The 21,347-nt window shown below is 55.2% G+C and overlaps 7 protein-coding genes across 14 annotated transcripts; 3 read left to right on the forward strand and 4 right to left on the reverse strand.

Moving 5' to 3' along the window:
- Nucleotides 1-120: 120 nt before the first annotated feature.
- On the reverse strand, nucleotides 121-5,428 carry ythdc1 (YTH N6-methyladenosine RNA binding protein C1). Of its 6 annotated transcripts, none has more exons than XM_077737488.1 (16): nucleotides 5,242-5,428; nucleotides 4,503-4,604; nucleotides 4,161-4,426; nucleotides 3,710-4,088; nucleotides 3,596-3,643; nucleotides 3,422-3,516; nucleotides 3,246-3,354; nucleotides 3,069-3,186; nucleotides 2,914-2,998; nucleotides 2,679-2,833; nucleotides 1,136-1,212; nucleotides 1,001-1,037; nucleotides 867-906; nucleotides 726-788; nucleotides 467-655; nucleotides 121-383 (listed from the first exon to the last, which is right to left on the reverse strand). In XM_077737488.1, the coding sequence occupies exons 1-16, from the start codon at nucleotides 5,267-5,269 to the stop codon at nucleotides 210-212; spliced, it is 1,965 nt and encodes a 654-aa protein (XP_077593614.1). In that variant the 5' UTR covers nucleotides 5,270-5,428; the 3' UTR covers nucleotides 121-209. The 6 variants fall into 6 exon arrangements, with proteins under 6 accessions (XP_077593614.1, XP_077593612.1, XP_077593611.1 ...); XM_077737486.1 differs by having other exon boundaries at nucleotides 121-380; nucleotides 4,494-4,604; XM_077737485.1 differs by having other exon boundaries at nucleotides 4,494-4,604.
- A 37-nt stretch (nucleotides 5,429-5,465) lies between these two features.
- Nucleotides 5,466-6,510, forward strand: ufc1 (ubiquitin-fold modifier conjugating enzyme 1). The gene has a single exon (XM_077737536.1). The coding sequence runs from the start codon at nucleotides 5,790-5,792 to the stop codon at nucleotides 6,291-6,293; it is 504 nt and encodes a 167-aa protein (XP_077593662.1). The 5' UTR covers nucleotides 5,466-5,789; the 3' UTR covers nucleotides 6,294-6,510.
- A 76-nt stretch (nucleotides 6,511-6,586) lies between these two features.
- prpf4 (pre-mRNA splicing tri-snRNP complex factor PRPF4) lies at nucleotides 6,587-9,999 on the reverse strand. Its single transcript, XM_077737500.1, has 14 exons — nucleotides 9,740-9,999; nucleotides 8,992-9,178; nucleotides 8,722-8,908; nucleotides 8,523-8,610; nucleotides 8,266-8,439; nucleotides 8,100-8,194; nucleotides 7,967-8,025; nucleotides 7,752-7,875; nucleotides 7,601-7,690; nucleotides 7,411-7,533; nucleotides 7,240-7,347; nucleotides 7,043-7,161; nucleotides 6,811-6,917; nucleotides 6,587-6,743 (listed from the first exon to the last, which is right to left on the reverse strand). The coding sequence occupies exons 2-14, from the start codon at nucleotides 9,149-9,151 to the stop codon at nucleotides 6,657-6,659; spliced, it is 1,521 nt and encodes a 506-aa protein (XP_077593626.1). The 5' UTR covers nucleotides 9,152-9,178; nucleotides 9,740-9,999; the 3' UTR covers nucleotides 6,587-6,656.
- cdc26 (cell division cycle 26 homolog) lies at nucleotides 9,767-11,076 on the forward strand. Of its 2 annotated transcripts, none has more exons than XM_077737543.1 (3): nucleotides 9,767-9,938; nucleotides 10,444-10,545; nucleotides 10,618-11,070. In XM_077737543.1, the coding sequence occupies exons 2-3, from the start codon at nucleotides 10,465-10,467 to the stop codon at nucleotides 10,813-10,815; spliced, it is 279 nt and encodes a 92-aa protein (XP_077593669.1). In that variant the 5' UTR covers nucleotides 9,767-9,938; nucleotides 10,444-10,464; the 3' UTR covers nucleotides 10,816-11,070. The 2 variants fall into 2 exon arrangements, with proteins under 2 accessions (XP_077593669.1, XP_077593670.1); XM_077737544.1 differs by having other exon boundaries at nucleotides 9,933-10,077; nucleotides 10,618-11,076.
- A 99-nt stretch (nucleotides 11,077-11,175) lies between these two features.
- Nucleotides 11,176-16,310, reverse strand: fer (fer (fps/fes related) tyrosine kinase). Its single transcript, XM_077737474.1, has 20 exons — nucleotides 16,114-16,310; nucleotides 15,421-15,540; nucleotides 15,182-15,313; nucleotides 14,927-15,100; nucleotides 14,734-14,833; nucleotides 14,489-14,672; nucleotides 14,265-14,402; nucleotides 14,076-14,195; nucleotides 13,873-13,995; nucleotides 13,583-13,784; nucleotides 13,400-13,498; nucleotides 13,121-13,327; nucleotides 12,897-13,019; nucleotides 12,761-12,817; nucleotides 12,572-12,690; nucleotides 12,390-12,484; nucleotides 12,199-12,322; nucleotides 11,975-12,129; nucleotides 11,792-11,914; nucleotides 11,176-11,725 (listed from the first exon to the last, which is right to left on the reverse strand). Exons 2-20 carry the CDS (start codon nucleotides 15,487-15,489, stop codon nucleotides 11,589-11,591), a joined length of 2,481 nt encoding a protein of 826 aa, XP_077593600.1. The 5' UTR covers nucleotides 15,490-15,540; nucleotides 16,114-16,310; the 3' UTR covers nucleotides 11,176-11,588.
- A 680-nt stretch (nucleotides 16,311-16,990) lies between these two features.
- rnf224 (ring finger protein 224) lies at nucleotides 16,991-18,993 on the forward strand. Its single transcript, XM_077738030.1, has 4 exons — nucleotides 16,991-17,148; nucleotides 17,309-18,270; nucleotides 18,355-18,531; nucleotides 18,589-18,993. The coding sequence occupies exons 3-4, from the start codon at nucleotides 18,358-18,360 to the stop codon at nucleotides 18,901-18,903; spliced, it is 489 nt and encodes a 162-aa protein (XP_077594156.1). The 5' UTR covers nucleotides 16,991-17,148; nucleotides 17,309-18,270; nucleotides 18,355-18,357; the 3' UTR covers nucleotides 18,904-18,993.
- Nucleotides 18,994-19,006: 13 nt separating this feature from the next.
- pisd (phosphatidylserine decarboxylase) lies at nucleotides 19,007-21,243 on the reverse strand. 2 transcript variants are annotated; one of them, XM_077738028.1, is made up of 8 exons: nucleotides 21,033-21,243; nucleotides 20,557-20,633; nucleotides 20,349-20,482; nucleotides 20,145-20,279; nucleotides 19,959-20,060; nucleotides 19,615-19,900; nucleotides 19,393-19,553; nucleotides 19,007-19,330 (listed from the first exon to the last, which is right to left on the reverse strand). In XM_077738028.1, exons 1-8 carry the CDS (start codon nucleotides 21,074-21,076, stop codon nucleotides 19,085-19,087), a joined length of 1,185 nt encoding a protein of 394 aa, XP_077594154.1. In that variant the 5' UTR covers nucleotides 21,077-21,243; the 3' UTR covers nucleotides 19,007-19,084. The 2 variants fall into 2 exon arrangements, with proteins under 2 accessions (XP_077594154.1, XP_077594155.1); XM_077738029.1 differs by having other exon boundaries at nucleotides 20,584-20,633; nucleotides 21,033-21,237.
- Between the last annotated feature and the right edge of the window lie 104 nt (nucleotides 21,244-21,347).

Raw genomic sequence — 21,347 nt, forward strand, 5'->3', positions numbered from 1 at the left:
GTTGAGAAGGCCCCAAAAGGGCCCCCCACCCCCCTAATTAAAACCCACCATTTCATGATTACCTTCATTTTTACCGGTCAAAAAATAGGGGGAAGGAAAAAAAATCAATGGCTCGGAGAGTACAGAAGAAAAAAAAATGTATTCATTTTTTTTAAGAAACATGTGACAATAGAAGGAAGGAGAGGACAAATGCGTCGGGCGCCATGTCGTCATCTGCGGTAGCGCCCCCTCTCTTTGTCGCGCTCTCGATCCCTGGGCCGCTCGCGCTCCCGCCGCGGTCCCGTGCGCTCCCGTTCCCGCTGGCGCTCGCGCTCCCGCCGACTGCTCACCACCGCCTGCGTCCGCCGCAGGAAGTCGTCCACGCGCATGTCGTAGTCGTGCTGCTGAAGGCGGCGCACGCCCCTCAGTTAGTCGGAGCCAGACCCGCGCCCGAGACCCCCCCCCCCCCTCCGGCCGACGGACTCACCGGACTGGACGCGAAGGCGCGGTGCGACGACGGCGCCGCTCGCTGTTTGTCTCGGAAGCGGGGGGGCGGAGCCTCGTGCGCCGCCATGGGGTGGTGGTGGTGGTAAGCCTGATGCGGGGGCGCCGCGTGGTTGTGGTGGTAGTAGGGGGGATGGTGGGGGGCCGGCTGCTCCGCGCCGGGGTACGGCGCCTGCGCCACGCCCACCATTTTGTCATCGCGTACGTCTATCCGGACACAACGGGCGGGCCAGCGTACTTACCAGAGTCTGCCAGGGCGGCGGCGGTCCCACGTTGTGGTGGTAGTCGCGCATGTAGTCGTAGGACTGGCGGGAAACCAGAGGCCCGGGTTTCGTACGGTCCATCGGGATCGCGGAGGAGGAAAACGGAGGCGCCGCACTCACCCCGTTGAGGAACACGTCACGTCTGACGTTGGAGAAGCGTCTAAAAAGGGAGGGAGGGAGGGAGGGGGCCATTAATGGGGTGTCGTGAGAGGGGGGGGGGGGGGGGGGGATTAGTGGACGAGCGGGGCTCTCACCTGTCCAGTGGCGGGTTGCGAAGGTCCTGGATGAAGCCTGAAAAGCAGAGAAAAATTTGAGATTGAAGCAAGACTGCATCGTTTACCTGGGGAGGGGGGAAGGGGGGTCTCCGTGTCGGAGCAGCCTCTCACAACCTGATCGCTGGTTGAAGTCCGGCCCGTCGGCCCGAGGTCGCTTCCTGCCGTGGAGGTCGTACTCTTCCGGACGACGCCTACGTGGACGGACAAGGTGGCACAAGTTGAGACGGACGGGGGCACTCTGTTGCCGGACAGGCAAAGGTCAGAGGTCAAAAGGCAACAAAAAAGGTCATACTCAGCCTTCTCAGGACCTTAATGGGACTCCATTGAGTGCTCGCGAGGGGTGTCAGAGTCAAGCCAACGTGATACACTTATACACTCACTCCCTTAAATTAACTATGGGGGTCAATAGGGTCACGTAAGGCAAACTATGTCACTTGTAAAGTGACATTTTCAAATACTCAATTCTTTGTATTGAAGCACTTCCCAATCAGACTGATTTTGGCCTCGGGGGGACATTTGCAGTTCAAAAAAGGGAAAAGGGAGCAAATGACAAACCTAAAAGGGGAAAAGCGGCACAAAAACACAGGCAACATTTTTTCAACAACATTGCGTCTCCATCCTGGCCTTGGCCTCCTTGACCTGTGAAATCCATCTTTTAAGGAAGGCTAAGAATGGCACGTTGGCCTACAGTCCAGTCCACAGTCCAGTGCGTCCGTGAGTCCACTATGTCCCCTCTAAGCATTGTTACCTAGTAGTACGTCATCCAAATGTGTGACTTGAGGCAAATTGTCAACAAACTATCAAAAACTAATGAGTTCCGTATTGGACTAGGGAAAAAAACAGTCCCCCCCAAAGTCACGTCCCCGTCACAATAAAAAGGTGGTGGGTGGTCGGGAGCAACAACGCAAACACTCAAAGAAATGAAAGGTGAGGTAGTTAGGTAGGGAGGTAGGTAGGTAGGGGTCAACATACCGCTTGTGGTAGAAAAGTGGACTTTGGATTCTACAAAGTTTCTTTCCACATCTGTGTCCTTTTTTCATTTTTTTTTTTTTAAAAAGCAACCCTCTTACTCTGAAAGGGTGCTGACGGAGGTGGCGCTGCGGTCCTGTCAGCCGCCACACTAAAGCCCCCCCCAGGCCACGTCACCCCCTCGGCTTGGCAGACTTTTCCTTTTTTCTCTCTCTTTTTTTTAGTCCATCAAACAAACACTCGAGTTCATTCGAGAGCGCACGGCAGGCAACTAAAGGGGTCCCGATTGGGGGCGTGGCTTGGGCTATTTTTAAAGGGTCCCAATAGGGGGCGTGGCTCAGGCTTTTAAAAGTGTCCACTGGCCGGGCCCCCTCTTAGCAGTTCCATCTTTTACCTGATTGGACAACGTGCCAGAGTCCAGGTGGAAACCACCACAGTCCCTCTCCTTCCCCTTCCGACCTCCCCCTTCCGCGAGTCCAGCAGAGGATCTCATGGGCAAAAGTCCGTCCGTCCGTCCGCCTAGGCTATGCTAGGCTAGCCGGGACGGGCTACCCCCGAAAGAGATGGAGTCATACAAACTGGCAAAAGACTCGGGTAAAAACTCCAGAGCGTCGTCCTCGTCGGCGGCGGTTGGCGCCGGCCGCGACGGGAAGCGGGAGGAGGAGGAGGAGCTTGAGGATTGGCTAACCTTCCCGGCTCGCGTAGCGGCGGGCGGCCGCGGGGCCGCGCTTCCGAAGGCGTCTCGCGCTTGTGGCGGACGCGTCGGGCCACCTGCTGGATGTCCACGCTCTCGTCCAGGGGGAACAGCACGCACAGCTGGGTGCCCACCTCCGGCTGGATTTCCTTAAAAAAAAAAAAGACCACGCGTCAGTCCACTTATTTTTTGGGGCCGAATGGGACCTCCGTGTGTCCGGCATCCTTACTTGTCCGTCTCGTCCGATCTTGACGGGCTTGTGTTCGTTCCAAGGGTTGGCCAGGTGAGCCGTCTTAGTGAAGGGAAGCTCCCGCCTGCGGGTGGAAGGACAGAGGTCAGGAGGGTGCGTCGTGGGTGGGGGCGTGGCCAGAAGCAGCCTCTCACCTGCACAGCCAGTCGATCTTAAAGACGCCGCCCAGCATCTTGGCGTTCATGCCGGCCGGAAGAACCCAGTGGATGGGCGAGCCGCCGTGGAGCGATTCCGAAGCCAGGCGGGCGAAACCTGGCGGCGTGCCGGGGTTAGCATTTGGCCTCTGGAAGGGGGGCGTGGAATTTGCTCACCTTGGAATTTGCCGCTCTCCCGCACCGAGAAGACCAAGATGACGCTGCGGGCCGAGCGGAAAGCCGCGTTCAGTTTCTTCTCGTTGACGGGTAGCGTGGACCAGACGCCCTGCGAGATGGACAAAGGCGTAAAGCGAAGAAACAAAGGAGGCGGGACCGAGCCCGACGGCACTTACTTTGGCTTTGGCCAGCGAGACGTTCTCGTGGTTGTTGCTCTTGATGACAAAGTAGCGCGAGTCGCGCAGGATGTAGCGAAGATGGCCGCCGGGATCTGGGGAGAGGAGGAGCACACGGAGCGGGTGAATGAGTGAGCAGGTGGGCGACCTCCCGCCACCCAGCCACGGACTTACTGACGGCTCGCACCGACGACGAAAGCTTCTCGCGCTTCCCCTGGGACCCTGCGTAGACAAGCGGGGGGAGTCAGACCAGAGTCCGAGAGCTGGCCGGCCCGTCCCAAAACCCACCTGAGGCGTCAGAGCCCGAGTGAGCCGACTCGCCGTCGTCGGAGAAGGTGACGGAGGACGCCGAGCGCGAGTCCCCCGCCTCGCTGCGCGTGTCGTAGTCGTTGCCCTCGCCACGCCGCTCGTACGCTTCCTCATCTTCCTCCTCCTCCTTCTCGCCTTCCTCCTCCTCTTCTCCTTCTTCCTCTTCCTCCTCGCCTTCCTCCTCTTCCTCTTCGTCCTCCTCTTCTTCCACGCCTTCTTCCTCCTCTACCTCCTGCTCGTCCTCGCCCCCTTCATCGGGGGAGGAGCTTCCCGAGCGCCGCTCCGACGCGTACCCCGGCGCCGCGTCTTCCTCCGACGGGTCGTCGTCTCGCCGGTGGGAGGGGCCGCTCTGCCGCTTCTGAGCGTGGACAAGACATTTTAATTGACCTTCCTTTTATTTGGAAAATGGCGCGGAGGAAGATCTCAGTACCTGCTTGTCGGCGTCCACGGACGAGCGCCCGCGTCGGGGCCTCTCGCTTCCGCGGACGGCATCTCGCCGCCTCTTGCGTTCGGCGGAGTCGCCGCCGCGGTAGGCGCCGACGCGGTGGCGCCGGCGAGGACTGCTGGCCGACCTCTTGGAGGCCGCCGAAGCGGGGGCGGCTCTCTTGTTGGCCGAAGCCGAGCGGGAGGGGGCCCGGTCGGCGCGCGGCCGCTTCCGCTCGTGGCATTCCGAACGCTCGCCTTTCCGTTTGTTTCCTAGCGGACAAAAAGGAAAGATGAGAAAGGACAGAAAAGAACACAGGGCGTAGGACGGTGGCGCTACCTTCGCTACCTTTCTTGTCTGTGACGTGTCGCTCCGTTTGCGGGTTGTATAGCTCGTCGTCCTGGTCCGGAGCTTCCGTCAATATGTCTTCCAGGACATTGAGCTCGCCGTCTACAGGAGCAGAAGACACGGTCAATTCATTGCCACGCGATTCCTTAAAGCCAAAATGGCGCCGATGCAATATAGAACGCAATGTCACTTGGTGGAGCAAGCAACCTCGGTAAATGGTGGACTTTTATTATTCCTTTTCTATTTTTAGAACCGGCCGCTGAGAAATGTTGGGTGCCTAAGTCTTTCAAGCATTACCACTAGCAATGTACAATGACACAATCGAGGTATTAGCTAGCTTAAGTACATTAGCACAATGCTAATTATGATGACTTGTCGTTTCGTTGTCATTAACACTATTACAGCTACCAAAACACGAACCCAAGTTTACCTAGAGAAGGTTTACTTACTTTTGAACAAATGCTCAATCAAACTAACAACGAAAGGGTATGTAGCCATGCCTCTCGTCTGAGTTTTGTTTTTGTTGTGGTCAGTTTTCCGTCACTTTGTCCGTCCGTCCAGCTGCTGTTTAATGCACACGTGCACGGACTAGTGGCAAATTAAACAGATATCGCCTCTCGACTGCACACGTGACCAAAAATCGACCAATTAGAAGCAAATAACCCTATTGACGAGGTTAGCAAGCCGAAAGGTTCCCCCACACAAAGGCGAGCTAATTGAACTCACAGCTAAAGCCTACCTTTGTCTTCACGGCGGTCGGCCGCCATTGTGTTTTGAAGGCAAGGTGTCTTGCAACAGACGCGACCACCTCGCGCTCGTAGAACTGTTAGTCGTGCGAAAATGAGAAGGAGCCAAAAGCAAACAGCCGAAACCAACGACGAGGGGGACGGGATTCTAAGATGGCTGACTAGACCGGAATTGGTCGAGTTCGTTTTCCGGCTTGATCATCTTTTTTTTTTTTTTTTTTCATTCTAGATTTTATTGAATTATTGGCGTAAGATGAACTGTTTTTGCGTGGCTGCCATTGACCAAAGTACTTATAGTATACATGTAAAATCCATTTTGCAAGGCAGTGATAAAACGAGTTGAACGTTTTTTCCTCCGGTCCGTTAGGTGGCGAAAGTGCGTAAAAGTGTCCAAGAACGCGAGGAGGAAGAAGGCCAAGCGTTGTTGACTTCCTATTTTTTTTTCCACGTCAGCTAACCAGCTAGCCAGCGAGACCAATCGGCACAGCGGCTGTCATTCCGTCTTCCTCCTCGGTTGAGTTCGCGGCCGGTGGCGTTGACGATGGCGGACGAGGCGACGCGCAAGACGGTGTCCCAGATCCCACTGCTCAAGACGCATGCCGGGCCACGGGAGCGTGCGATGTGGCCGCAGCGCCTGAAGGAGGAGTACCAGGCTCTCATCCGCTACGTGGAGAACAACAAGGCGGCCGACAACGATTGGTTCCGCCTGGAGTCCAACGCCGACGGCACCCGCTGGAGCGGCACTTGCTGGTACGTGCACGAACTGCTGCGCTACGACTTCCGCCTGGAGTTCGAGATCCCCGTCACCTACCCGGAGACGGCGCCCGAGGTGACGCTGCCGGAGCTGGACGGCAAGACGGCCAAGATGTATCGCGGAGGCAAGATCTGCCTGACCGACCACTTCGCCCCCCTGTGGGCCCGCAACGCGCCGCGTTTCGGCTTGGCCCACCTGATGGCGCTCGGGCTGGGGCCTTGGCTCGCCGTCGAGGTGCCTGACCTCGTCGCCAAGGGAGTCGTCGTCCACCAGCAACAGCCCCACCATTGACACACACACACACACACACACACGCCAAAACATGGACGTCGAAACCAGAGTTGCTTTCAAAATCCACTTTCAACATGACTAGGCAAAAACTTGAAAAACGTTGCCACCTACAAGCAGTAATGGAGCGATTTACTTCTACTGTCAAAACAGAAAATATACACTTTTCATTCACTGTACTAATGCAAATGAATAAACTTACTTGCTACCACCCTCCCTATTTTGTAGTACTCCCTGCTACCAATGTCATTTTAGAGCCGTAACCGTAGTGACAATAAGAGTCATTTGCTATCAGCTCAGGTGAATTGTAGCCAGTTTATTGAGTAAAAAAAAAAAATAGAAAAAAAACTTACAATAAAAAGCCGACTATTCAGACACCCAAAGTTTGAAGGTTCTGTCGTAGGAGCACGTGGCGATCAGTCTGGCGTCGGGCGACACGTCCACGCCCATCACCTGAAAAGCAAATGTGACTGATCAATATGTGCGGACGGGGGTGCCGCAGACAAGAAAAAGCACTTACCTTGCCCTCGTGGCCGGCGAGCGTCTTGAGCGGCATCCATCCGGGGTGACTCCAAACCTTGGCCATGTTGTCGTACGCGCACGTCAACAGGAAGTGGCCGTCCGTGGCTGAGGAGACAAGAATTCATGGTAAATACGTTCCCGTGACCTTCAGAATATTTTTGGTTAGAAATCAGGCTTTCTTTTGTTGTCTTATCGATAATCAACGTCGTGCCGCCTCAAACTCAACTTACGTTGGAATCTGACGCCCGAACACAGGTTCTGATGGGCGGGGATGGTGTAGAGGCACTTCCTGTTTCTCAGCTCCCAAACCTTACAGGTGTTGTCGCCACTTCCGGTCGCCAGGTGGTAGCTAAAAGAAGAAAAATAAAACAAGTTGAAGAGATCAAGTTACAGTCAGGAGCGTTTTGGGTAATGTTTGGGCGCATACCCGTTTGGAGAAAAGTGGACGCTGTAGATTTCCTTGAGGTGACCTTCCAGGAAGACCACGCAACGTCCCGTGCGCAGATCCCAAACGCGTCCAAAGGCATCTAATCCGCTGACGGACAAAAGGGAAATCACGGTCGACTCGCGATCCCACTTTGAAAGCGGCGCCACTCACCCGGTGGCGGCCAGCGAGCCGTCCGGGTGAAAATGGAGGTCGTGAACGCCTTTGCTGTGTCCTTCTTGATGGAGTATTTCCTCCTTGACCTCCACGTCCCACAGACGCCACGAATTGTCGTAGCTAGGCGGGGCCAGAAGCGCCTTTAGCGGGGGGCCCACGGGCCGGGAATCGGCCCGCGGCTCCTTACCAGGTGGATCCCAGGAACCTTCCGGACGGATGCCAGCACACTCGGGAAACCCGATCGCTGTGGTCGTCGATGCTCGCCACCGGTTCGTCGCTAAAGTCGCTTGGCGTCATTGATTTTGGGGGGGAGGGAATACCATTTTGGCGTGCTTTACCTGAGCAGGTTCCAAAGCTTGACCGAGCCGTCGGCCGCGCAAGAAGCCAGGCTGACGTCCGACTCGGGCAGGGAGACGCCGGCTTCGGGGCGAAACACCACCGCCCCCACGTTGGTGTTGTGACCTACCCGCAAAAGAGTTCAAAACATTGGCAGCCAGGGACCAAGCGAGTCCCGGTCACTGTATCGGAATCAAGTCGAGAAAACGACTACTACCTCTCAGCGTGCGAATCAGCGTGCAGTCGGGAACGGACCAGAGCTTGCACAAACCGCTCCTGCGAGAGACGCGTGGCACGTTAGCTCCACGTTAGCTCCACCTTAGCCCACGGGGAATTGGCGCTAGCGTTACCAGGAGGCGGTGGCCAGCATTTTGGAGTCGGGACTGAAGTGGCAGAAGCTGATGGGCCGATCGTCCCCGATCTGACTGCAGAAGTTGTTCAGGTTCTGCAAAGGACAAGGACCTTTGAGAGACGAGTGCAAAATGGCCACGACGGCCGGGCCGACGCCGCGCTCACCCTCAGGCTCTTGTTTAGCTCCTGCTGGCGGATGGTCCTGGTGGCCTCGCAGATTTCCTTCTGGGCCCGCGCCGTGTCCAGACGCTTCATGGACCTGGGCAGAGAGTAACGGGCCAACCACAGACGGGCGTCCTTGAGAGAGGCGGGGCCTTCGTGGTACCAGGTCTGATTAGACTAGAAAAAGAAAACAAAAACACAACCAGACTTGAGCCGGACTTTGCCCAGCAAGCAAAACGCTTGTCCGGAGCGTCACTCACGTCCTCCTGGGATCGTTTGACTCTGTCCTCGTCTCTCCTGGACTTCTTGAGGGCGTCCGGACCCACCACCGACAGAACGCCGCGCAGCCTGCACGGTTTAAAAGATGGCATTAATAAGTCTCGTGGTACTTTGTGAAAGTCAACATTTAAGAATTTAGGCCTAGCCGTTTGCCAAATACAAAGGGGGGGAAACGCGTACCTCTCCCGGCGATCCGCCGGGCCCTCCCCAAACAAGGTAATGGGCTCCCCGAGCGCCCGCAGGCCGGCCTTGACTTCGGTGTCGTCGGTGGAGACGGTGATCTGTCGCGCTCGCTTCCTCCTCTCGAACTCGGCCAGCGCATCCTGTTGCCGCCGGTTGATGTGCTCCTCCAGTTCCAACGTGGCCCCTGCCGACGGACACGGGAGGGGGGGTCAGGGCGCCGCGTCACGGCATCCCGGCGACCGACCGAGAGAGAGAGCGCTGGCCTACCGGACGAGACGTTGATGTTTCCCGCCTCGATTCCCGCCTTGACGGCGTCGTTGACGGCGGCGGGGTCGGCATTGAGGCGCTCGCGCTCTTTTTCTTCCAGGCTCCCGTAGAACACGCGACCTTTCTTCGGGGCGGGCGCCAAATCTTCGTCGTCTGACATTCTGTCGACGGTCGTTGTTTTCACAGACTGTTCGCAAAATAAAGGCAAGTACATTTGGGATGAACTATAGTGTTGAACACGGTCTAACAGCATTTTCAAAGGTTGGATGCAAAATTCAAGCATTTCCAAACCATGAAAAGGCCAAAGTAAAGTCCAAGTACCTTCAATGACCCATACAAAGCTTGGATATTGCCATTACTTTACATTCAAGTGAGTAAACATTCATATTACTGAAATTTGTTTTGGCCCATTGTTCATTGGACGTAAAAACAACAACTTTAAATTCGTTTTTATGAAATACATTTCACAATGTGTAGTTACGATTGACGGAGGCAGACGTCCAGTGCTTTTACACTAGGAAGGCTATGAAAATTGAGAATACTTGCATGAACCGGGCAAGTAAACGCGCCCGCCACTACCACCGCATTTAGCCACTCGGGTTAGCATAAGCTACTTTATGTCACCAAGAAATGTCACAATTCCTCCAAAAAGGTTCAGGTCACACACCTAACTGTGATTTTAATGACTAGCAATGAAACTAAACGGACACTCATCGCTATGATAGCAAAGTAAATGAAAAGCACTCACCCTTTTGATCGTGCAAATGGGCTCAACTTCGGTGAATGGGTTCCCCCGTGACCTGGATGCAGTTGGCTCTTTTTCCGGATTCAAAGTTTGCACTTCCTACTACCACTGTAAAATAACAAAATCTTTCGCATTTCTGCATTTCAAAGCGTAAAACAAGAGTCAACGCCAGGGTTGATCACAAATTGGAGACAATTGTCAGGTACAGCTGTGTCTAATTGTTGCTATCTACGTCCGGGAGGCTGTGGCCAACTTTAGCCATTTAGCCTAGCATTGCTTTCTTCTTCAACGCAATTTCACTAACAAATACGACCTCGAAATGTAATTTCCAGCTCTCGGTGGTATGAAAGAGATTTGTTTGCCTACATTTAAGACGTTTACAGTCAGAAGTATGATAACCATGTGATAAATATAAAGTTTGTTCATCAACGTCGGCATATAAAAATGTACAATCCTCATACCAAATACTTGGAATAAAAACGAGTACATTTTGGCCAGAGGAAGGTTAAAGTTTCATTTCCTGCTTGAAATTGATGCTGAATTACTTGTGTGCATTTCTTGGATTGGACGTCCAGCGCTGTCAACGGCAGACAAGTTAATAGGGAAAATGCAAAAATGTTCTCCTTTTGCATTCATGTCAATAGAAGCATAAAATGTCATTCGGGCCATGAAAAGGTACTAATATAGAGTGCTTTTAATGTTTTTAGCTGGCGTGGTTCCGGGACAAGATGCTGAGGCGGAAACCGACTCGTCTGGAGCTGAAAATCGACGACACGGATGAATTTGAGAGCATCAAGAAGGAACTGGAGGTCATTTTCCTCTCGCCTTCTCTCTTCGGCCAAAGTCCGTCCGTCGAAAACCTTTTTTTCCCCTGGGCACAGGCGCGGAAACGTCAGCGAGAAGAGGCGGAGTCGGGAGGCGCGCCGGGCGGCGGGGACACGGCCCTGGGCGCCGACGGAGCCCAGGCGGCGCTCTCGTCCGCCACGGCCAGAACGGAGCTCATCAACGAGCGCATCGGCTTCAAGCCGCACCCCAAGGCCACCGTGCTGCCCGCCCTCTTTAGGAGTTTGCAGTTTTGATCAATAATGCTTGATATATTTGACCCAGGACGTCGACTTCCAACAGATAAATAAACTTTGTGATGGATTGCCCCTCCAGGAAAAAGGCTGGATTTTGCTGAAAAATATGAAATATTAAGCCTTTATAGAACAAGTGACTATTTATGGTCATTCCAATCAACAAAAAAACTCATTGGAGGTCCACATACATGATATTGTGGTGCCTGGGTGATTATGATTTGTTTTTCATAATGACTTTTTTACATTTATTTTGTAATGAATCTATTCAATTAAAATGAATACCAAGTGAGGAAATTTCAACGGAATAGAATTTAGGTGACTAAAAACAGGAAGCCTAAAGAAAATGCATTCACAGCCAGCTTAATTAAATCAATGGATTTTCTCTCCATTTTTAATGAAAAAGAAAATGTTGAAAAAAAAAGAAAAAGACATCGCGGTTGCCATTGCCCTTGATTTGGACCGCCGGGTGGAATGTCTATGGCAGCCCACGAGTGCCCTAAAAAAGGGTTAAAAAAAATGAAGCTATTATGTACAGTAGAGAGGGATGTTAGTCTTGTGGCTCCGCTTAGAGATTATAGCCAGGAAAAGGGTTTACGCCCAAGGGAAAAAAGCCTGGCCAGAAACTCCGCCGGTGGGAAGTAGAAGCCAATCAAATTCCTCCTTTTCATGTCATTTGAAAGCCAGCGGCGCAGGTGGGAAACCCGACCGCCGAGACGTCCTTTTCCGTCATCGGTTACCATTGTTTGGTGGGGGGGGCGGGCCCGTGACGCCGGTCACTTCTTCTTGATGGCGGCCAGGTCTCGCTGCAGATCCGAGAACTTGGGCCGCTCCTCCGGGCTGTAGTGCCAACAGCGCTGCATCACCTTGTACACGTCGTCCGGGCAACGCTGAGGGCACGCCATCCGGTAACCTGTCGGGGGGAGCGCAACATCAGCCAACGCCAAATAGGCCTACACGACGACCGGCACCGACCGACCTTTCTCCACTTGCTCTCGAGCCTGCTGATTGGTCATGCCCGGGTAAGGACACACCCCCAGACTGAAGGTCTCCCACAGGAGGATGCCGTAACTCCACACGTCGCTCTCGGAAGTGTAGCGACCTGACGCATTTTAGGCCATTCCAACGTGTCCTTTTTCAACGGCGGGTCGGGCCAACTTACCGTAGTTGAGCGCTTCGGGCGCCGTCCACTTGATGGGAATCTGCTTGAGACCGGAGGAGGAATAAACGCCGTCGTCTTCCTGCCGACTCATGCCGAAATCGCTGATCTTCAGGAGGCTGCCTTCGCCCACCAGGCAGTTCCTGGCGGCCAGGTCCCTGTCGGGGGGGGACGAGATGGAGGGTCGGGGGCCGTCGGGGGAGACGGCTCGGCCGGCGACCTCTCACCTGTGGATGCAGTTCTTGTTCTCCAAGTAGGCCATGCCGGCCGCCGCGTCCCCGGCCAAGCGCAGCAGCTGTTTGGTCTTCAGCTCGTCCTTCTTCTTCCGCAGGTAGGACAGAAAGTCGCCGCCTGACGGGGGAGCGGCGTGAGAATGGGCGGGGGGCGGCGATGGTCACAAGCCAGAAAAGCCTCCTACCCGGGACCAGCTCCATGACGATGTAGATGGGCTGCCTCTGAGTGCACACGCCGATCAGCTTGACGATGTTGGGGTGGTCGTACTGCTTGAGGATCCTGCGCGCACGTGGCCCGCCCGTCAACGGCGCTCGAAAAAGTGGCCGGCGGCTCGGGCGGCTCGGGCGGCGCTCGGGCGGCGCTCACCTGGCCTCGGAAAGGAAGCGGATCTTGAGTTCCGGCGGCAGATCCTCCTTGCAGGTCTTGACGGCCACGGCCGTTTTGTCCCGCAGCAAAGTGCCCTTGAACACCTCGCCAAAGTTCCCCTGCGGAGAGAGCGGCAAATTTCCAACTACGGAACGGCCGGTGGCGCCCGGAGAAAAGACATTTCGTGACCTTGCCCAGCAGCTCGCCCAGCGCCACGTCCTCGTGGTTGAGGATCCATTTTTTGTCCTGCCGAGAGAGAGAGAGAAAGAAAAGAAGACTCGGTCTGATTCTGTATCCTCGAAAGCCGCCATTTTTGATGTCTGACCTTGACCACGGGGTTGAGGAGCACCACGCCGGACTTTTTGGTGATCAGCTGCTTGGTGGAGAAGTGGTGCTCGATGAGCTGAGGGATGTTGGCGAAGCCCGTCCCCTCGAAGCGGTACTGACTCTGCCGGGGGGGGGGGGGGGGGGGGGCGGAGAAAGGCCGCGTGAGGAGAAGACCGAGCGGCGGGGGCGGCGGCGGCGATGGCGAGAGCGAGCGTCACTCACGTCGGCAAACTGAATGATAAAGTGTCGGCGCTGCTCGTCCGAGAAGACGGACAAGACGTACTCGCCCGGTTTTCCGTGGCTCTCCCGCACCAGGAAGTCGCCCTGCTGCCGCAGCAGCTCTTGGGCCTCCGTGCGAGGGATGGCGCCGTGGTACCACTCCTGGTCGGCCAGGGGACGCTCGCACGACGGGATGGCGTCAAAGAAGTGCTGGAGAACCAAAGACAAATAATGCCTTAGCCATTTTTAAATCCATCATTGAGTCGCCGCCGTTTCACTCACCGAGGAAGACGAGCCCAACATGGCTTTGGGCGAGCGGATCATTCCCGCCAACGAGTGTCTCAGCGTGTCCAAGCGCGAACTCTTCTCCTTGCATTTGTCCTAAAGGGGCCAGAAGGCAGCGCTTTTATTGTGAAAGGGTCCGTCGGGCGCCAGAGGGGCCCCCTTTTTTTGTTTTCCTCTTACGGCGGAGCTGACGGAGCGGGTGTCGTCCTCGTACGGCAGAACCAGCGAGGGCGGAGGGGGTGGCGGGGAGGCGGCGGCCGCCGCCATCTTGGCGTCCAGCAGGGCCTTCTGGGAAGAGATGCGGGCTTCCGTGCTGCGCAAGGATTGGGCGTTTTGACGCAGCTCCAAGAGCGCCAGTTTCTGGCTCAGCAGCAGCACGCAGCTGTGGAAACAAAGGGGGCACGGGGGGGGGGGGTCCTAGGTCAATATGGGGGCGCCCAGCGGCCTGCGTACGATCGGGCGCCACCCACTCCGACTTTCTGTCGGCGTTCTGCTGACTGCTATTGATCTTGGCGTCCAGGTCGTCCACCAAGGCCTCTTTGGTCCTCAAATTCTGCTGAGTCAGCGCCAACTCCTCCGTGGCCGACGACAAGCTGAGTCATATGACACATGCGTCAAATGACCACCACTTATGGGAAATTCCATTTAAAAGCCAGATATGGATCAAGCTCACGTGGCCTGCAGATTGTCGGCCGTCAGCGTGTTCCAGAGGATCTGATTGGCCGACAGGTTGTCCGTCTCGTCCAGCAGGGTGGCGTCGAACTCCACGCCGGCCTCGGGCGTTTCCGGAGACCTGTTCGGGGAGAGCCCACAAATGTGGAGAGATGCCGGCCAGCCAGCCAGCCGCATTCTTCCGTCCCACCTGTAGGCGTCGATGAACTGCTGGTACTCCAGCAGCGGGTCGATCTGCTGAACCGCCGCCGAAATCTCTCGGTGGACTTTGACCACCTCCTCGCTCAGCAGGCTGCTGATCTCGCAGTACTCTTCCAGGATGTTCTTCCTGCGAGAGTGACAACGTCTAAAATGAGCCCACTTTCTCCTTCCTCATTGAAAACGGATAAGGCCGCCCGGGCGACGCCCACTCACAGAGCCAGCGTCATGTCCTCCTGCATCCTCTGGAGGGCGTCGAGGAGGGCGGGGGCGGCCCGGCGCCGATGCTCTTCCTGCTGCGTCTGCGCTCCGCACACGGCCAGCACGTACTGGTTGTGCAGGTTGTGTAGTTTGGCCGTGGCTTTGTCGTAGCGCTCGTGGGCGCGCTCGGCCTCGCGACCTGAAAACATTCGGAAACGTCGGCGCAACGACCCGGGAGAAGAAGAAAAAAAAGAGCCAACCTTTACTAAGCGCGTCTCGGTATTTGTCTTTGGCGTTGTTGGCGTCTCGGCTCAGCTGACGGTAGGTGGACTTGAGCTTGTCCAGGTCGCTCCGGGTCACCTGCCAGATCCAAAAAATGAAATTCATATTGCTTGGTGAATCCATTTGCTCATTTATTTTTTTTCAAGGATTCATTGGAACATTTGTATGGACCTTGTGCTTGTGGCTCTCCAACTGCTGGTGGAGACTCTGGTAGCTCTTCTTGACCTGCTGCTTGTCTCGGATCAGCGTGGCCAAGCGGTGCAGCGGACCCGAGTTCAGGTCGTCGGCGTGACCCCTCATCACGCGGCCCAGGGCCTCCGTCTGACGCACCACCTGCGACCACGACTGACAGAGAGCGCATGGCGGCGCCGTCAAAGCGGGCCCACGCCAAGGCCGGCTCGCTCGCTCGCTCGCTCGTTAGCTCACCTTGCTGACGGTGCTGACGTAGTCGGCGGCTTCCTGCTTCTCCATCTGCTGAGTCATGCTGAGCAGCAGGGCGGCGTACTCCTTGTCGCTCTTCACACGCAGCGTCATGAAGCGCTTGACCGTCTCCAGAAGCTGCCGGACAACACGCGTCAAATGAGCGGCATTTTTTCTTCTTTGTTTACATACAAAATATTTGGTCGCTCAATTAAAATTCCCCGCTGTTTAGTCATTGTCCATACCTTTAATTCCCAATCCTGCAGTTTGAGCAATCCCTCGTGGGAATTCCTGAGATCCCGACCGAAGCCCATGGTGCGTCAGGCGGCGTAACGGCACAATCCAGCCACCAAACTTTGCATCATCTGTGGACAAAGCACAGAAATCCAACATGAGAAGGGCGGGATTGATTGATGGACCGATGACGTCACGCTCGTGCCCAAGCTCTTGGAAAAATGAAAGGACGCAACTTCAAGTCATTTAGTATTTGTGTCTTTCAAAAACATGCTGTCAGTACAGTATTGGCAATGAGTAATATCACAAAGTAATCGATACTGGAAGGCAAAAACAATGGCATTGTCGCAAGACTACTCATAACAAAGAGTTTAAGAGCATCAAAACAGTACCCCGTTGTCACCAATGATGGCGTACGGGGCGATGCTAAACGTCAAGCTAGCGGTAGCCCGTTTCACTGAACGGCAAATGAAGCCTAGCGAGCTAACAGGACCACTAGGAATAGGAGAAACACTTCCAAATTTAAATATGACCCCAAAAGCCAGCGCCGACGTGGTTTTCTTCGCCTGTCCGGTCTGTTTTTTAGGGAAACGAATGAAGCCGAGGGAAGTTGACAGCGGCAGGCGGACACCGACTCGAGTGAGGGAGTTCCGAGCGAAGGGGCTTCGAGGATGACCGACTTCTTTTGCGCCGCGTTAAAGTACCTGAGAGACGGCGAAGGGAGGCGACAAGCAGGCTGTCCGCTCACCGCGGTCCTCTGCTATGTCCTTCCGCACTCATTTCTTCTTTTGACCAACTTTTTCTTCGCTGTTGTCAACTTTCTCTTAATCCCGTCTTCCGTAGAGCTAACAGCTCAGGCTAACCAGGGAGGGGCTTCCGCTGGAAACGGAAGTCTAAGCGATAGCAACATTTATTTATTTATTTATTTTTAAAATACTTTCCTCACTTTTTGTTTTCCTTTCAAATTGGATATATTCTTAGCCCGAGCGAAGTTCACAAAAGACATACGCACAATACATACAAAAATAATAAAGAAGCTGTGGACACAATGTGGATGCGGAAACATCACCGCCATATTGGAATAGTTCCAGTGGGAGGGTCGAAAGAAGAAGCTGTGAAACATACGATTGATGACAGGACTGTTTTGACACTCAGCAAAGATATCCAAACTCACAATAAGTAGAATGAATCAAAATAGGCCGAGAAGTTTTGCTTGTGTTGGTGAAACTATGTCATACAACTTAAAATACTGTAACAATAACGAGGAACTTGTCACGTTACATTGTGATAAGTGGCCTAACAAAACCACAGCACAACATAGTTTTTAATGAGAAACATTAGTTGAAGATATATGAAGCGTTTTCCTTCATTTTCCAAACCACTTAACCACCCTCACTAGGGTCGCGGGGGGTGCTGGAGCCTATCCCAGCTGACTACAAATGTCTTCTCCACGCCCTTCCTTTGCTTGGCCCCAATATGAATGGGACCAGATTCAAATGCAAAATACTTGGAATATTATGGGAGATGGGCACGTGATTTGGAAATATTTGAGTGATCACGCAAAGCGGAAAGCCGTTTTGACATTTTGCCCAGGTGTTGAGCGACAGAGGGCGGGCCTATGGGTCCGGGAGAGCGTGGCGTCCAGCAGAACCAGTTGGGGCGGTCCGGCAAGCCCGCACGCAAACTCACAAGAGCTTTAAAGCCGACACTTTGTTTTCCGCCAGGCGTCAGCTCACAAGGCAAGTTTTGCTCGATCATTTTTATCTCATCCTCAAACAAAGCTGCTCCGTGTTTTCGGTCTTTGGGTGCCGCTGACCCTGACCAACCCATTTTAACTTGTTTTTTAAACTTGTACCTGAGTCGTTTTACTAAGGTACGTCTTATTTTTGTGTTTTGCAGCCGCGTAGGCGGGAGTGCGGCGGCCATGTCGTCCAACATCCAAGTGTCGCTGGACAACCCTTACGGCCAGGTGAGCATCCCGCGGGCCAAGCTGCGCGGGGCGGGCGACGGCTCCACCGTCATCGCCAACCCGGGGGCGCTCAACGGAGGCCAGAACCACTCGCCTCAGGCCCAACCGCAGCCCCCGCCGTATCTCGTGGCGGACGCGGAGGACGAGGTGGGCGGCGGCCGTTGCGCCTGCTGCTACAGGTGTAGGAGGAAGAAGTGATGTCACAGGCCAATGCCAAGCGCCCGCCCACCCGAAGTGGACTCTGTCGACTGACGTCCGGCGGAGCGTTTTCGTCTGAAGACTGAAGCAAAAGCTGACCGTTAGAACAAGGACAAAAGAGACAAGAAGCCGCCTTGAGTCGGCCCTGAATGAGATGTTGCTCAACTGTGATTTTTTTAGGGCGGTGGAGGAGGCCACGCCCCTCCCTTAGTATCTCCACGGCGTCAAGAATGAGTGGCGACTGCCGCCAAACATGTGACATCATGATTGAAATATGTAGGAACTCTTTTTCTTTTTTGTTACATCCAATGGGACCTGGACTGAGACTGTGTCTTTTAGCCAATGCTTCAATATATTTTTAGACATATATCTCTAAGGCATATACCTTTTCCATTTTTTGATGATGTTTTAATAATGCTAACTAAGCCAAGGCATACTCTGACCTGTCAAATAAAGGCCCCTTTTGGAACAGACCGCATTTCCGGATAGAGTTGATCTAGAGAACGCCGCCTTGGCGACTCAAGTGACACGAGAGCCCCGTTGCCGGGCAACGTGTGGTAACCTAATAGCATGTTTAATATTTCATCCAAAGAAAAAGTAAAGTGTCACACGCCACAAGCCAACGAAACGAACGCCACAAACTGAGAAAGCAGCGCCGACAAAGCCCAAAAGAGACAGGATGTGACATCCTCAGGTAAGTTTAGCGCCATCTCCCCGGTCCTCGCCTCCGCCATTTCCGACAGCCGTCCCACTTCCCGGCCGCTGGTCCCCTCCACAGACAATGTGGCGGGAAGCGGAAGAGGGCGGCGAGCCCAAAGCCAGCACGCCGACCCTCCGTTGCATCGTTTGCTTCGGCCGCTACGATCTGGGCGCCCGCTTGCCGCGGCGACTGCACTGCGGCCACGCCTTCTGCCAGGCCTGCGTCAAGCGACTGGACACGGTGGTCAACCAGCAGGTCAGCCCCGCCCTCTCTCAGGCCCGAGCAGGTGGTTGAAAGGCGCCCTTTTGCCAGGTGTGGATCCCGTGCCCCCAGTGCCGGCAGAACACGCCCCGCCCCCAGGGGGGCGCCGCCGCGCTGGACCTGGACTTGCCTTCCTTCCTGGCGCTCAAGACGCAGGCCCGCTCGGCCGGCGGCAAGGCCGTCGGCGAGGCCGACCCGCCGCCGGGTGGCGGCCACAAGGGGTCGTGGGCGCCCAAGGACGCGGGCGGCGTGGACGCCTGGTCTCACGGGGGCCTGGCCGAGCCGCGCTTTCACCGGCGCGGGCGCTGCTGCGAACCGCTCTCCTACTGGCTGTGTTGCTGCTGTTGCCGCACGGGGCGGGGCTAAAACTAAAACGGGCTCCTCACAATAAACAAAATAATCGTCCATGTCGACAGGCTGGTAAGACTGACGTTTGAGACAGAAAAAGAAATCACTTTCTACTCTGAAATAAAAAAAAAAGAATGATTTTAATGGAAAGCATTTATGGTGTTTGGCAATCGGGCCGGCCGCAAAGCACGCTGGGAAATCAGAGGCCCCCCAGTCCCTCGCCGACCTTCACCGTCTGTCCCGGCTTGACGCTGAAGGCGAAATCTCGGGGGGCTTCGAAGAGGACCACCACGGTGGAGCCCAAGTTAAACTCCCCCACCGCCTCTCCGCGGTGTAAGGCCACCCCCCCTCTGGCCGAACCCCCTTCGCCCGCCGTGGCGGCTGCGGCGTAGCGCAGGTCGTGGAATTTACCCTCCTTGTCGCGGGCCGCGTTGGTCTGTAGCTCCTGAAAGCGGCACAAAGGCCGTGACGGAATGGCCGCCACGGGCAGCCATTTTGAAAACTGACCTGATCAAAGTAGACGCGTATGGATCCCACGTTGGTGGCGCCCACGGCGGTGAAGGAGAAGAAGCCGTGGCGCCATCGTCCGCTCAGGGCCACGCGCTCGTTCAGGCAGAACAACTCCTTGACGCGGCCCGCCACGCCCGGGCTCACCGACATCAGCGAACCTGGAGGGGCCGACGGCGAGACGTTAACGCCCGACCATTTCGACCCCATCGGGTGACCCACCCGGGAAGTGCCGTCTGAGATCCACCGTCCAATCGGCGGGGGAGTGGAAGCGGTGGTAGTCCCCCGGAGCCAGGTACACCACCACGTGAAACAGATGGTTGTCGGGACTGGACAGGAGGCCGGCGCGGAAGGACGGGGGCGTGGCTTCTGGACTGTCCGCAGGACTGGCTCCCTCACCTCGCGGGCCCAGGAAGTGCTCCAGGCTGTAAGTCACCCCTTTGACTTGCTCCACCTCCGAAGCCAGCACACGACCCAGGTGCACAATCTTGCCGTCCGCCGGACACACCTGCCGTGGAAGAAGCGTCAGGTGGCTTTGGGGTCGGCGTCGGCGAGGGAGGTCTCACCAGGCAGGAGGCGGAGCAAAGCGGCCGCGCCGACTCCTTCAGGCGGCGACGGAAGAACTCCCCGAGATTCCGGTAGTGACTCAAGTCCTCCACCGCCGCTTCCTATTGGTGGAATTCAGCCCGAAGGGTTCGGAAAGGGGACGGAGGGCCCTAGATTTTTTTTTTCTTTTTCCCCACGCCCCTCACCTGCATGTTGACTCCAAAGGTCCAGATGTAAAGCGAGTAGACGGGTTTGCGGAGCCAGGTGGGGAGCTCCACCTGGTTGACGCGTCCCCACGCCCGGGACAGCAGACGTGTCGGGAAGGAGCGATAGAGGGCCACCTAAGCGGGGGGCAAGAGCGCCGGGCGTCAGCGGGACGGGGGACGTAGAGGCCCAACCTCTTGCCTTACCTGAGCGGGCGTGGCCAGAGCGGGCGGAGCGCCATCCTCTCGCTTCTTGTAGTGCTGGTAACCGTAGTAACCGCCGCCCGTCACCAGCAGGAGGGGCAGCGGGCGCGGCCGGAAGGGGAAGCCGCCGCCGCCACCTGGGGAGGGGGGCAGACACGTGGGCCGGTTGGCGGGCTGCGGCCGTGACGAGCCCCGCCCCGCGTTTCCCCACTTGCTTTTTCCCCCTTTGGAGCTTTACCCGAAGACGTGACCAAGAGACGTCGCTGGCCGCCACTCCACCTTCTGGCGCTGAAACATTTCAACACAACACATCATTCTTTTTAACAGTCTCAAACCAACTGCAGTAAGAGTCCACACAAAATGGACACCAGTTTGAGGCAGAAAAATCATAATATTACACTATCAATATACATCTGGCTCAAGAAAATGTAATGGTTTTGTCTTCTGTTAAATGACTGAAGTTTTAACGACAATATTTATCAGCAAGATCGATTGACACGAAAATACGAGCTAATGGAGAGAAAAAAAGCGAAAATGCTTGTGTTTACAAGATGCGGTGCTGGACTTCGGACTATCGGAATTTCTGAAGCGGGCAAACTATCCAATGACATTTAAGTCTCGCGCGTACTAATGTGAATCGTTCAGAGGTGCAAAAACTATATAAAGAGGACAATATTGCGCAAATACCTGCATATTAACCGGCTGCACTTGGCTTGTATGGAGGCCGCCATCTTGTGTGTACGGAAGTGACACAGGACCGAGCACAAGTCAAAGTCCGTCTCGAAAAAGTAAAAGCTCTCAGGAAACGAAACTTTAGTTTAAAGCAACGGAAATGTGGTTTTACACAACGAGCTTTACCAACAAACTACCATTTGATAAGTGACTAAAATACATTGGGGACTTTTTGGGATAAGAAAAAACTAATAACAGGAAGCATGTACGTACGTACGTGTTACTCACTGTGCCGCCTAGCGGTGATTTTAAAAAGGAGTTCAATGAGGA

The sequence above is a fragment of the Stigmatopora nigra genome, chromosome 17 (genome assembly GCF_051989575.1).
Source record: "Stigmatopora nigra isolate UIUO_SnigA chromosome 17, RoL_Snig_1.1, whole genome shotgun sequence".
NCBI lineage: Eukaryota > Metazoa > Chordata > Actinopteri > Syngnathiformes > Syngnathidae > Stigmatopora > Stigmatopora nigra.